The sequence below is a fragment of the Pygocentrus nattereri genome, chromosome 4 (genome assembly GCF_015220715.1).
Source record: "Pygocentrus nattereri isolate fPygNat1 chromosome 4, fPygNat1.pri, whole genome shotgun sequence".
Classification (NCBI taxonomy): Eukaryota; Metazoa; Chordata; class Actinopteri; order Characiformes; family Serrasalmidae; genus Pygocentrus; species Pygocentrus nattereri.
The window spans coordinates 40781478-40796413 of NC_051214.1; the positions used below are offsets into that span (position 1 = coordinate 40781478).

At 38.6% G+C, this 14936-nt stretch overlaps 1 protein-coding gene across 2 annotated transcripts in view; it reads right to left on the reverse strand.

Annotated features, from left to right (window-relative positions):
* Positions 1–8: 8 nt before the first annotated feature.
* Positions 9–14936, reverse strand: part of snx9b (sorting nexin 9b) — a 37428-nt gene continuing 22500 nt past the window's right edge. For both annotated transcript variants that reach the window (XM_017692531.2, XM_017692529.2), the window contains 11 exons: positions 14442–14567; positions 14241–14358; positions 13793–13923; positions 13583–13689; positions 12876–12979; positions 12187–12264; positions 11960–12036; positions 4159–4248; positions 3812–3926; positions 2355–2446; positions 9–2132 (listed from right to left, as the gene is read on the reverse strand). In XM_017692531.2, coding sequence (XP_017548020.1) covers positions 2085–2132; positions 2355–2446; positions 3812–3926; positions 4159–4248; positions 11960–12036; positions 12187–12264; positions 12876–12979; positions 13583–13689; positions 13793–13923; positions 14241–14358; positions 14442–14567 — 1086 coding nt within the window. In that variant the 3' untranslated portion in view covers positions 9–2084. The remainder of the gene's footprint in view (positions 2133–2354; positions 2447–3811; positions 3927–4158; positions 4249–11959; positions 12037–12186; positions 12265–12875; positions 12980–13582; positions 13690–13792; positions 13924–14240; positions 14359–14441; positions 14568–14936) is intronic.

A 14936-nucleotide genomic window follows, 5' to 3' on the forward strand; every position in this document is an offset into this window, starting at 1 on the left:
CCCAGAAGGAGAGAGTACAAATCAGGGTTTATTAAATCAGTTATTTTTATGGGTTTTTTTTTCCTTTCAATAATTTCTGGTGCAAACATTGCTATACATAAAATGATACATCAAGAACTGAAGCACATGCATTGGATAAAGAATATATGTTCAGTGTGAGAAGACAAAGAAGTGCATGAGAAAAGTAAATTGCACGGTGGCAACGTAGCAGAGAAAATTGCTTAGCGACAGGCGAAAGAAGTAAAGCTGTTCGTCATTTGGCTTTGAAGGAAACATAAAGCACCTGTTTGATATTTGAATGAAATCTATGGCGCAAAAAAAAGGACCAGCCCTCCTGTATCTACTCCAGAGATGTCAAACGGGTTTATGCATGTACGCATGTGACTATGTATGCGTGTATATAGAAAGATGTGCATAAAGACTTTGTTTTGGCACTGTAATGAACATAGTTCTGCACTGAACACGCCTTATTAAAGTGCACGGCATAAAAAGTGTGCTGAATTTCTTCAGCACACACATGAAGGCACAGTGAAAGAGGCCATGCCTCTGCTATTGCAAAAGAGTGCACACAAAAAATGGCACAGTAGTAAGCATGTAAGACTCTCTCCTCCATCTTTCTCTGGATACTTGCACTGACAGACTAGGATATCATGGATAAAGCTGGCTGGAAGTGGTTCTGAATGTGACTAATTTCAACAACATACAGTACTGGGCAAAAGTCAGAGACCATCCTTCATATGTTTAATCCAGTCAAAATGGCCAATCAGAGCAAGTTATTCATTTTTCAGAAGAGATTCTATACATTCCATTTGCATAAGGAGGCGGAAAGTCCAAGGGAAATAAGTGGGAAAATAGGAGTTTCCAAAACTGGAGTTCAAAACAACGATTAAAAGACAAAGAAAATGGGACTCCTAACAACTGTGCAAGACCTGGCAGACCACCAAAACTGTCAAGCTCCACTCTTGCTTAAGATCTGAAAAAAATCACATGTAATTCTGTCAAGAGGCCATTACTGAGAAAATCGAACAGACAATAAAGATGAAAATTTAGCAAAATCAAAGAAGCTGCTGTTCTCAGACCAACTGACTGACCACCCCAGAGTCCAGAGCTCAACATCACTGAATGTGTTTGGGATTATTTGGATTATGAGAAGCAGAAAATGCAGCCAACTTCTGAGACTGAACGTCAGAGGTATCGAAACAATGGATGCTGTAATAAAAGGTAAATTGTTAACACAGCAAATACTGTAATATCCGATCTCTAATATCCGCTTTTTGCTTTTTCTCCGTGACACTGAAAAGTAAATAATGCATAACTGCCATTTTGACTGGAATTTAAATTTTTAAAAGGGTGGTTTCTTTTGCACAGTACTGTAACGCACAGCAAATGATGAACGCAGTACTAGTTGTTAACCTCGTATAACCTCTTCACTGCTTCTGGAGGAAGACTGGCTGTTGTTTTGAAGGAAAAGAAACACTTCAGCATTTTCAAACGTATCTCAATCTTCTGAATCTATATTGCATGGTCATTTACCACAGACAATAAGTTCTCTTACTGAACAGAAGAGGAAATGTGTTGGTTCACAACCACAATACAATAGAACCCAATGGGCAAGCACCTTTGCTTCCATTAGGTTCTATTATAACTGCGCTTCAAGTCACTGCTTTTCTGTTCAGGGTAATATGCTAAAGTTATTATTTGTGCCATCAAATTTATGCTATTTGTATTACGGATATTAGGCTGAAAAACCTGAAGTATCCATTTAATTAAAATAATGAGAACTGTTGGGAGGTATGTTTGTGTTAATAGAGAGAGAGGGAGAGAGAGAGCGTGAGAGAGAGGGAGAGAGGGAGAGAGAGAGAGAGAGAGAGAGAGGCTAAGTGATACTTTAGCTAACTGCCTTTGGCCTGAGATCAACAGAAGCTTTTTATGGCACTGAGGTCATAGACAAATAAAGATCTTAAAAAGAAAGAGGAACTGAAAAGAAAGCAAGAGCGAGTGAGTGAGTGAGAGAGAGAGACAGGAAATAAGAGAGAAGGCCTTGTATGTGCAGCAGTGCCTTGCTCAGTGCAGTCCTCTTCTCTTTACATGGTCGTGAACTGACTGTGAGCGTGTCTCAGCTTCTCAGCAATCTATAGGTGCAAAACAGCATTCACTGTACAGATCTTTCATCAACAAACGTCCATTAACCAATTCAGTCATTCATTTCTCAGCATTACTCATCACAAACAAGTGCTGAAGGACCAATCAAAACTATCTACGCTAAAAATATGCCTGAATTACAAGCAGGTCTATGTGTTTGTGCAAAATGTCTATGAATGGATGGACTTTTAGAAGCTTTAAAAGCAGTTTACCGTCTCATAGAACTTCACTTGCTGCTCCAGATACAACTGCATCACTCTGTTGTAGTCATAGATGCGGTTGCTATGGAAGTGGTTCATTTCCGCTGCAGGGACAAAATTAAGACAGGTATTGGGTTTCAAGCTTCAGATATCAAAAACATAAGGTCTCTGGCTACTGTGTTGTTAAAGAAATAGTGACATACATTCTATTCATACAATTTTTTCTTTACCTCGAAATGTAATTCAGCCAAAACATGTTTGATGTTTGGTATGAGGCTAATGTAGCTAACAAGTACAAGCAGCTTACAGGGTTGTATGTAAGCTTTTTGAGCAGCAAAAGCCCTGTAAACTGCTCTTGAGTCAGAATAATACAGTGGTACTGATGGGAGCCAGATGCCCAAAGAGTTAAATGTCTCTAAAAGCTAATTCATAGGAAGTTATTACAAAAATGATTATGAATATGCTGCCTGATGCCTGAGGTCTTGTTTTATAAAGGTTGAGTGATATAATCTTTACTAAAAAGTATTTTTTCATTGTGGAGAGTTACGTGACCGCTAAATAGTCCATAATAAAATTTTTTAAGATTTGCAGCTATTTATCCACTACCAACATTGCTTATAAACATAAGACACAAACAGGTCGACTGATTGTTTTGGACAGTAAATAAATACGTTTATGTTTGTGTTGTAGACATTGTGACCCCTGGTTCCCATCACGTCCATTGAAAGAAATCTGAGTCAGTAAGTTTCAAATTAAACTATTCTGAATAGTTTGTACATATCTTAATGACTTAACCAGCGGAATTCCCCTTTGAAGTACTTTAGCACTGAGATCAACATAATATTACTTCTAAAAACTATTAATCCCAATTAAGTGGAACAATTTGTTCAATTCACCATGTAAAAACAGAAGCAGTAAGTAAATGGATTTTTTATGTTGATTTTGTGAAATTTCTTCTTACTGCAAATTTCTTCTTACCTTCTCTACTTACTGCATCTGTTTTTACATGGTGAAATTAACAAATGTATTTTTCTACAATTAATCCAGATTCCTCACAAGGGAGAGTTATCGGCACTCAAGACCACATTTTTTTGTGCCTCATTGAGAGAAGAAACCTACACCAGAAGGATTTCAAGACTCATGAATTTTTAAACTTTTTTATTCTAAAATAGTATTCAGGCTAAAGAGAGCTCAAATCTTAAACATACTTAAATAAGTGGGTCCTTATGTGTTGTGTTATGCATGCAGATGAACAACATTATGGACAAAATTCAAGCTTCAAAATGGCTGTTACTACAGTTTTATGTGATGTACTATGGCATTTTTCATCAAAGAAGCAAACTTCAGACACCAAACATGTCTTTTTTTGATAAAGTATGAAATAAAATATTACGAGAAGAGAAAACTGTATAAATCTGAGTTTTGGATAAACTATTCCTTTAAGCTGAATTAAGAGAGTGGTACATTACCCTGCAATGCATATGACATCGTGCTGGCTCGCTTTCCCATGGTGACCTTTTCTGTGGTGGTTATTTTATTGGTGGCCACCAGTTTGTCAGCCTCTTTCACCTTCTCTATGGCAGCCTAGGAAGACCAAAACATAAATATACAATCTGTACTTAAGATGCAATCGACTTTAACCATCCACCAGGAGTTGCTATCCTCTTTGGTTTCACCGTTTCTGCTGGAAGTTTGTGGGGACAATGTTTACTTCTTATTATGACCGTTTGTTTCTTTGCCAGTGGTTCACAGCCATTTCCTGTAAAGTAGATTGACACAGAGAGCCATCTTTATAGTGTTTTCTTATAATTAGTACCTTGTGAACTCCAATCGTGTCAGGAAAGCATCCCAGAAGCCCTTTGTACTCATTGTTGGTCTCCATGAGAAAGTGAAGATCCTTCTTAGGCTGAAGAGAGAAAGCACAAAATATACATTTGTTCAAAAAAAAGTCACTCACAGACAAAAACCAACAGAGAATGATTCAAAGTAACACTGACCACTACAAGAAAACAATGAGTGAGATTATGGATGGTATGTACACTTCAATAAGCCAAAGCAATACAAACAACATGTTTACTAAAGGCATGCTTATTATGGTCTTAAGTGACCTATTCATGCTCTGCCCCCAAATGTGCTTTTTTTGTAGCTACTGATGTCAGATTGGACAAGCTTTACAGAACACTGGGACAAATCTCATCAACTTAAGTGCACAACCCAGTGATGCCACTTGCTGTATTTAGTCCCCTACCACACATATCCACATTAAACATTGCCCAAAACATAAAACAATGGATGCTTTGGGACAGCCTCCCAACTGTGATCCAGGTGGTAGAACTTCATCTTCATTCACTCTATACTGGGAAAGTATCACCAAAAGTCCATTTGAAAGGCAAGATCCCACAGGCTGATGTTGTGTAGAACTGTTATTATTACAGGCATCCCTCAATAAACTAATCCAACCTGAATATGGCTTATAGCTTAACGGGTAAACTCAACAAACCATTAGGATGAATGGTGTTTTGTTTTTTTTGTTTTTTAAATCCAATTTAGCTTAACAGTAGCTATAGAAATAATGCATGTGTGGGTAGAGCATTGATACAGCCAAGCCAAAGATCAACATTAACCCACAGATTCAATCTAAAAGCTTTTGAAGTCTCAATCTAATTCAGCGAACAAATTAAAAAAGGCTTTGCCATCAGCAGATGAAAAAGAGAAACAGAGGGTAATGGGAAAAGATTCCCTGAATGCCTTATATATGCCTACATTGGGACAGCATTAGGGATGAATGAGAAAACAGTCAATCAGAAAAGTGCGCCGATTAAAGGGGCAATTATAATGGCAGCTAGCAGTATAATGGAGCCTTTTACAATGATCGCATGACCACATGTAATGCAAACATCGAGGTCTGTAGAAAATACCACCCACTTCCCTTACAAAAAAAATTGTTTTTTGCACAAGTCACATTTTCAAAATGTGTCAACATGAAAAAAATGTGATCGTGTGAAAAAACAGCTGACTACCTGATTACACGTGGCTATTGCACATTACAACTGTGAAATGTAAGTAAGTGTAAGTGTAGAAACTCCCTCATTTGTTTAATTTTATTTATAGCATTTGGCAGACGCTCTTATCCAGAGTGACTTACAATTTTATAATTTTTTACACAGGTAGGCAAAGGTAGTGTTAAGAGCCTTACCCCAGGACTCTTATTGGTATAGTGAAGGGTGCCTGACCAGGAGAGGGATTGAACCCCAGTCTCCAGTGTAGAGGGCAGAAGTGTTACCCACTACACTACACCACCCTCATCCTGCAGTAATTCAATGCCAATCTGGACGCAGGAGTTTTATCTCAGAGGAGACGTAAAAAACTCAGACATCTCCCTGACAAGCTAATCCAATCTGAATAGGCCTGTAGTTCCACACTGGCTGTGTTTACATACCAAGATTTTTGCCAATCCTGATTAAATACATTCCAATTATTGATTAAGGCTGAGGCGTTTATCTGCTCACTCCACTCAACAATCTCTGTTTACACGCATACTAAAATGAATCTGATCCAAAAAACATGCATAGATTATCGCTTAGTGTAGATATTACCATGACCTCACACTAGTGCAGAGTGAGACAAGCAGCGGTTTATGTTTTTTATTATTACTTTAAAATTATGTCAGACTCAGGAAAACATACTTTACATTTACTTATTAAAGAAGAGCATGAAGTCTCCTTTGCAGGCCAGTTTCTGCTCCCGCCATGTTAAACTTTATAAACCGTCACTGCAGAGAACCTGCAGAGTGGAGAACTCCCACTCTGTTTTCCGGTTTTCTCTAGACACTAGAGGGCGCTCCCGGGTGAGTCCAAAATGAATGGGTTGATATGGATCATTTGAGTAAAATATAGTTTATAAATGCTTAAATATTTTTAACGTAAAGAATGCATTAACTTCCCGAACACAGAACCGCATAAAAACATTTTAACACCGCTGTTATGTTTTTAAGAGCTTTTAAACTCGAGTTATAGGATCATCAGCTATAGGAGCTTAAAACGGCGCCTCATGTAGGTCCATGACGTCAGTGAGCGGGAACAGCCAATGATCTGCTCCGCTCGCCAATCAATCATCATGCTCTAGCAGTAGAGCCCGCCTCCTGCTGCCCCAAACCCGTTTGCTGTAGAAAAGGGGAAATCTACAGGTAAGATTTCTTTGTTTTTTAGTGAAATACGTCCTTCTACTTTCTAAAATTAAAGAAACGTTGTGGCCCAGTGATTAGAAACTATTTTAACTTTCCGTTTTAAGCCATTGGGCTCCATTCACTCCCATACATTGAGGACTCACTCGCGAGCGCCCTCTGCTGTTAAGCAGTCCTGTTTTTGATATAACGGGAGGAATAGGAAGTGGCCAGGCTCCTCAAAAACCAGCTGTGGACCACTGTAGTTGTGTGTCATTCTTTAGTCTTTGTTATGCCCTTATTAGGAACTCTGGGTCTAAGCCCCAGTTCACTATGGCCAGAATGAATAGGGTTTTCGAAAAGTCGCCTTTATCGCCCACTGCATTAAATAAAAATGTTCAGAACCTGATACGTTTTGTCCTGTGTACATTTTTCTCCCGAATACCACTGGATCCTCTGAATTATGAGGTCGTTAAAGAGCTATAATACTAATATTGCTACATGCGAGCTAAAGCTACCGCACCTGCTGTCACTAAGCTACACGAAAACTAAGGCGGGCTGAGCCGGTGTTCAGACAAGCTGTGGTATCTTATCGAAACGGAAAATAAGCAGAAATAGAGAAACCTCCTTATATCATGCCTTTCAACATCAGCTTCTTTTTTCTCCGGTTGCTTGTTCGAATTTCCCTCTTCCACCATAAATGTTGCAGCATTTCAGGATGTGACCGATGCACTTCTTAAGTTGGAACGGAAAAGTCAAAAAGCTGGCGATTGTCCTGAAAAAAACATCCTCAGAAAAATATTACTAGCATTAAAAAAATAGTTAGGATATTCTGATAGCCGAAATCAGTTTATCACGGGGTGGTAACCTGCTTAGGGAGACCGTCCGAGGTGAATTCAGTGCGCAGTAGCTTTAGCTCACATGTAACAATATTCATATTTCAACTCTTTAACGAACTCGTAATTCTGAGGATACAGTGGTATTGGAGAAGAACATTTTTATTTAACACAGTGTGCGATAGAGGCGATTTTCTGAAAACCCTATTCATTCTGTCCGTAGACTGCTGTAGCCGTGTCCTCATTTTATAGTTGGCGCCACGTTTTTATGCCCACATTAGAATATAATATTGGCATAAGATCATGGTCTATGACACGAACAATGCACAGAATGTACTTAAACTTTCTGACTAGGACTGTAATCTGATACAGGTGTTTACATTGTTATTCCTCTGTTTAATGGATCATTTACAGGATTAGCCACCTCATTCATTCGAATAGCTATTAGTCTGATTATTAATGGAATATTAGGCTGCATGTAAACGTGGCTAGTGTCGTGTAGCACCCCTAAATTTTCACCAGTGCTCTTTTTTAACCATCGTGTGCAACCCCGCAACAGTAGATATGGAAGTATGCGTTTGTAGGCTGAGCATGGATGGGTCAAACAGAACCAAGTCATAGCTCAACCCTAGCCCATAGATTCCATCCAAAAGTGTAGCAGATTTCAGCTTTTATTTGTTATCGCTACAGCAACAAATAAAAACCCAAAGGAATATGTGGAAATATATCAGTCAATGTGCTTTAAAAATTAGATATAAAAGTTTTATTCCATTATAAACAGCCACAGCACTGCTGAACGAACTTGAAGTTGCCTACCAAAATGGTGGCAGCGTGACTGTGGTGTCTTCCGAATACTATGAATAAACCAAGGTCTCAATCTAATTAGCAAGCAAATCGAAAAAGGACTCGGTAGTCAAAAGCGTCCCTGAATGTCTTATATAAGCCTCAGTCTATGAAACTCCATGTTGAGGAGGAGCATTTAATTAGTCACAGAAACTCACATTAAAGCCATGACTAATATCCGTCTGAACTCACATCAGCTTTTGTGCATTTTAGATTGAAACAATGTTCAGAGATGTGTCATCTTTAGATAATGAAAGAAAATAAGAAGACTCTACAAGTAAGGGAGGTTCAGAACTGTATGGTCCGCATAAAGACGTCTGAAGCCATGGATGTTTATCAGACAAGTCCTCCAAGTGGACGCTGTGTACACATCAAACAACAACAACACCAACACCAACACCAACAGGGATTTTGTTTAAGTGTATGTTACAGCAATCAGGGCTAACGGGCATGGCAGAGAGGTAATAACTGAATGACAGTTTGTCTGAGCATGAATGTGAAGGGAATGGTTGAAAAGAGAGGGGGAAACAGAGCCAAGCCTGTTCCCTTGTTTCCAGGCAGCATCTGGCCTGGCCCTGAGCTTCTACATCAGCCAAGAACACGTCGATATTTCTGCTTAGCAGCGGAACTGAATCAGGAAAGCAAGCATGCATATATAAGACGCGAGGCTGTATTATATGGTCAACATACCACACAACAATTATACTGCTGCATACTGCAATAAATTAAAACACATTAACAGTCAGGTCTGCATTATTTTCACCAAAATGATTCATCATTGTTAAATCACATGAACTTACTGAGGCAGCCAAGCACCCAAATGTGGAACGTCTGTGGATTCTTACGTTCAAGGCATAAATCCACATTGTGATTTACTTGTGATTGTTATAATTATTACTGAATGCTTATTTACAATCTGCTGGCTTTTGTGATATCAGTCTTAAGACCAATACTGCAATAATGCTTATCAAGGTTTTGTGCAACCTCATATAAAGTCACCTGACATTTATGAAAGGACAGGGCATCAGGATTCAGTGCATTTCTTGGAAGTATAAGCTGTAAAAAGAAGCAGGAAACCAGCAACATTCAGAATGATGAGTGAGGAAAAAAATTAAAATGCCGTCTGCAGTGAGGCAGTTCAACAAAAGAGACTGCAGGTCATTAAAAACATGAAAAATAAAAAAAACACTATGTCTGCCCAAAAATGACTCCAAACACTTGGGGGAGATAATACCCCAAATTTGATGTCATACACATACACTCAAAAAGTAACAAAGCTAAAGCAGAGACTGAGGCAGAACTTATCCTGCAGACCATCAGACCTCTGACAATCGATAATTCACATTCCAAAAGATTTTGCTTGAAAATAAAACCTCTATAAAGTGAAAGAAAACCACTTGGTGTGGGTGTATTTACGTTGCCATCTGTGGAACGTCCACAGTCCTGATCAGGCAGAGAATTTTTACAGATTTTCACTTTTTGAATAATGAGCTTAGGATTTATTTTGAATCTGGTTAATGATTATTAAGACTTTGTCTCTTGAAAGAGCATATTTAATATTTGCAGTCGTGCTGATGCCTCATTCACAAAAACTGAGCGCATGACATTCTGTCGCTTCCACACACTGGCTTCATGAAAAAGAACAGTCAAATCCAGCTATAAACATGTTATCAACTCCAAAGTTACCCCTAATTCCCTGAACACACAGAAATAACCGTCAATCAGTCATATTTCAGACAAAATGAATGAAAATAAAGGAAAGGAAACGGCTACAGGCATGCAAGTTTGCTAGCAGCACGAGGTCAGTTTTGCCTGTTAGTACAAAAACACAAAATGGTATTTTCAAAATTCTCCACTCTGGAGAAATGCTGTTTTTTTTAAAGATCACATTCATTTCCTGAATAATGAACAGCATAAAACATTGTAACACCCCTGTTATATTATTGAGTGCTTTTGAACTTTTGAAGTTATAGGAGTTCAAAACAACGCCTTGTGTACGTTCATGATGTCAGTGAGCATGAACTCTGCTCGCCAACCAATTAGCACTCAGTAGCAGTAATGTTAGCATCCTGCTGCCCAAAACCTTTTGGCTGTAGAAAACACAGAAACACAGAGAAAAGTTTGCTTTGCTTTTTTAGTTACATGCATTTTTCTACTTTCTAAAATTAAAGGAAAGTTCTGGGAATGTGACCCCCATTCATTGAGCACTTGCTCATGGTTACCCAATGGCATTTCGCAGTCATGTTTTTGATGTAGTCGGGGGAACCAAAAGAGGCATGGTTCCTCATAAACCGGCTCTGGTTCCGCCCAGAACTGTTCATTGATGGCTGTGGTATGTATGATTCATTCAAAAACACTGCGACAAACAATAATATTGTGACCGGAAACCGGACGTGAGATTAAGGAGCCTGGCCTCTTTCTGTTCCCCCCGTTATGCCAAAAGCAAGACAGGAAAATGCCAGAGGGCGTCCATGAGCGAGTCCCCAATGAATGGCGGCAAAAAAAGGCTGCCTAAGTGGAGCACATTGGTTTTATCATTAACAGTGTGCATGCCGGATTACAGATGTAAGCTTTTTTCTGTGGGCAGTCGAATTTTATAGTGTTTATCTGACGGAATCTAATAATTAAACCCGTATGACGTAGCACTCAAAATTGTTTACTGTGTAGCATCATTAATTCTGTTCCCTATAGCAGCGTAAAAAAATAGCGAGTTTTGAATGCATGGTAGTGATTATATAACCATTTTAGACAAGATGTATTTTCAAAATATTGCTATATGGGTGGACAGGGCCCTAAAATAGAGCTGACAGGTCTCCAACAATTCATAATTACATTTCAAATTATTTTCAATATTACAGTGTACAGATCTCTGAGGATGTGTCATCATTTTATACTTCTCTCTTAACATCCATACAAGCCCCTTTTAGCCTAGAGGAAAAATAAATGGTGTTTTTGAAATATTGCCCCAAATCTCATAAAAAAACTTAGCACACAAATAAATAACACAAAATGTTGTAAATATTAAGTAAATATACTCTACTAATCATATCTATATGAGCGGTAAAGGCAACTGATGGGTAGGACAAATGATTAGAGCTCTGGGCAGATGCCACCAAAGACAGTGACATCACTCAACATTGTTTTATTGCTGTACTAGATGACCTGTGACTTGAAATTTGCACAGGGAAAGCCAAAGTGTTTAAGATAAACAGACAAATGCTAATTGTGCTAATTGATTCTTAGGTGCATCGCTCTGCACCATCCCGTCTCGAAATTATTTTACTGGCACAGCGATCCGCCCCACTCTCTACAACAATACCAAAACCAAAGTTGTAGAATCACTGAAGAAAACAGGGAGGATAGCTGTAATCCTCATTTTATCCCAAATAAGCAGCAGCCAGTGCCTCATGTGCTCCAAACAAGGAGTGAATGAGAGCCTTCCAGCTGACTTGCCACATGACGTCCACTTGATTTATTAATAAAAGATATTGAAAGTTAATTCATTATGCATCATTACAAATTCTTTGATTTAAAAGTTCCAAGTTGACACACAATGAGAAAAAAGATGTATCGATTGTCGTTTTTATAACCGCTTGGCAGCCCTCTGAATTGTAATCAATCAAATCATGAGGTGCCTAGAGATTCCCGCCCCTATCAGACAGTTAGCGTATACAGTAATATTAATATTTCAACTGATCTCATAATTCAGATGACCCACTGGCAATCAGGGAAAACATATACAGCACAAAATGTGTCTGCTTTGGCGCTGACTGTACCTGTTCTGCCACCATCTGAGCGATTTCCTCGTAGGTCTTCCCAGCTGCTGTCATAGCGTCAGTAAGTGTGGCCTCTCCTGCAGGAAACCCAACAACCACATATTCACAGACTGGAACCAGACACTTTAAAAGAAGCACTGCTGCACCTCTAATTGTGGTTACCCAAAGCCAAAAACCATCATAACATCCATATAGTTTGATGGAAATGGCCAGACAGCGTCCTGTACCTTCATATCCACTGCTGGTGAATACTGATGACAGGTTCTGGAGGGCTTTGCCGATCCGCTGGTACTCCTTAGGGAGGGCTATGAAAGAAAATATGAACGCTCATTACTAATCACAATGGAAATATCATTTTTGTGTGTTTGTTAAAACGGTCGATGGGGTACAAGGCACACAGGCGATTCATTTTGGACTTATTTTTTAAACTTCAAATGCAAATGCTGGCATAGTCATGGGAAAATCTTTCCTTTAAGACTTGATGCTAGTGTGATCAAAGAATGATAGGAGTGGTAGAGTTATTATTCACCAATAAAGGGGAAAGCTGAATTACTATAGGTCTAATACTGGATTAACAGCCAATGACGTGGCACCTCATCTCACTTGTGAACGCACTGGCAAACGTATTGCCAACAAGAAAAGAAGCTTTGTTACTGAAAATCTCAGTGGTGTGGAAGTAAATATAAATACCACTAATCTAATTAGTCATTTGAAAATGCATCATTTAAGATAAATAAAGCCTACAGAATATGATGAAGCTACCATTAGCAGTATATGTTTAAAAAGCATTTGTTTATACTGCACTGATTATTGTTATTAGCCAGTACAAGGTAGTAATTATGGGTTGTCATTATCGGGTTGGTGTTTCCTTAGTAAGATGAGGTGGTTAGTTTGTAGGCTTGGAGAAGTCACTCACGGCCTGTACAGCGCTTCCAGTGCTCATGTCCTACTGTCAGCAAATCCTTCACACCATCATCCATCGCTTTGGTGAAACGACTGAACTGCTCACATTTCTGTTCTCTACACACACACACACACACACACACACACACACACACACACACACACACACACACACACGAGGAGAAACAGGTATTTTTTAACATATATTTTTATTTAACACATCTCCACTTTAAATAACAAAAAGAAAGGTCTGTTACAAAATTGCCTAGCAAAATCTGATTTACTTTTAAAGCAATAGTTTCCTTTATTTAAATCCAGAGCTCTGTGGTGGATCTTCTCAATTACAGCTAACTGTATCCCTGCAGGGGTTCTACAGTAGGATTACGAAAAGCTTGTTTTATATGGATATTTAAATAAAAAAAAATTAGAAATATAAAGTTTACACTCTTTCATTGCCTAAAATAAGATTCTCTGGTGTGGTGTATTACTTTTATTGTCTATATTTTCTACTGTGTAAACAGTTCCTCGTTTCCGCACTCCATGTATTTTTAGAAATTATTTTGAATGATACCAAAACAATTTAAACAAATTACAGTGAATCACTTCCTAAAGAATTTAATGAATTAATTGTGATTGTGTACAATCCTGTAGGACACCACCACGTTTCATGTTTGAACTCAGTATCAGTTTGATTGAATGAGCAGTCAAATCTTTCCTCACACTTCGAGAAGTTCCAGGTCAGGCAGTCCCTCCGGTTCTATTGTGGAGAAGATCATAACTCCGACCGTTTCATCCTTCTCTGCTTTTCTCTTCCCTGTTTTCCAGTCCTGTGTTTATAAACACAAAGAAAAATCATGAAATGCAGACCACATGCAGAAAATGACAAATTTAACAGAAACATAATGGCAGAAACAAGATCTGCTGTCATACCTTCTCGTCTTTGTAGTTGAGGAAGAGCTGAAAGACCTCACTGTTGGCGACGACAGGGTGCCGACACATTCTTGTCATCCAGGCCTGAAGCCTCTCCATTCGCATCTTAATGAACTCTTCTTCAAAGCGGCCTGACAAACAAGCAGCACCATTACACTCACTGTTGCACTAAACACCACATTCTATCGCTGTGTTGCAGTGAACTCCAGAACCAACAAAAACCAATACTATAAGAGACTTAAAGTAGTTTATGAGATTGATGCAATATCACTGGGGGCATTCTGATATTTAAAAGCTTTGCTCAATGAATGAAAGTTATTTTAGAGTCATTAAAGTTGCATATCTTGATGGAAACTGTTAACATATCACTTTATCATTAAGCATGCTATTTGCTCACAGTGTACGTGAAGGACCCAGGACCCTAACCCTACGATTGACGTATCCCTACCTGTGACCTGTTTGTCTGGCAGGCTAGGAATAGGGATGGCTGAACCAAATTTCTCCAAAAGTCTCTCATACAGCCAATCAAAGTGCTTGTATCGATGATTGACAGGTCTGTTGGTGGTCTGAAAAAAGGCATTTTAATTAATGCTGATTTTTTAAAAACATTTTTTTTCCTGTATTTATTCTTCCATGTTGTAATACTTACATTGGGTGAGACCTGATACTCAATGTAGCTCTTGAGTCCATACATTTTGGAGCCCTTTTTGGGGTCTGCTACAACACAGTCCAGCTGGGAATCCGGGTACTCCCACACTGGCCCAACCTCCCCTATCTGAAAGGCCAAACAATGCAAATGTAGAACTCAACAATAACAAATCACACAAATCATCAAATTGAATTTTTTTTTTTTTTTTAGGAGTATTGCATCTCACTCTTAAAAAGAATCAGAAAAGTCCTCTTAGGGGGCAGGATAACGCATTTGATTGACACATAGACAGATAAAGCATATGAAAAAATGTAAATAACGAAGACAATCATTTTGAAACAGACGTAAAATCATAAATGGAAAATGCTGATAATATTCCTCAACAAAAACACCGAAAGATTAATTATATTCATGAGTTACTACAGAAAGGGCCTCCTCAATATTCATTTGTGAGTTGAGACGGCTCATAGCACTTTTTTCCCAATAAGTGTGCAA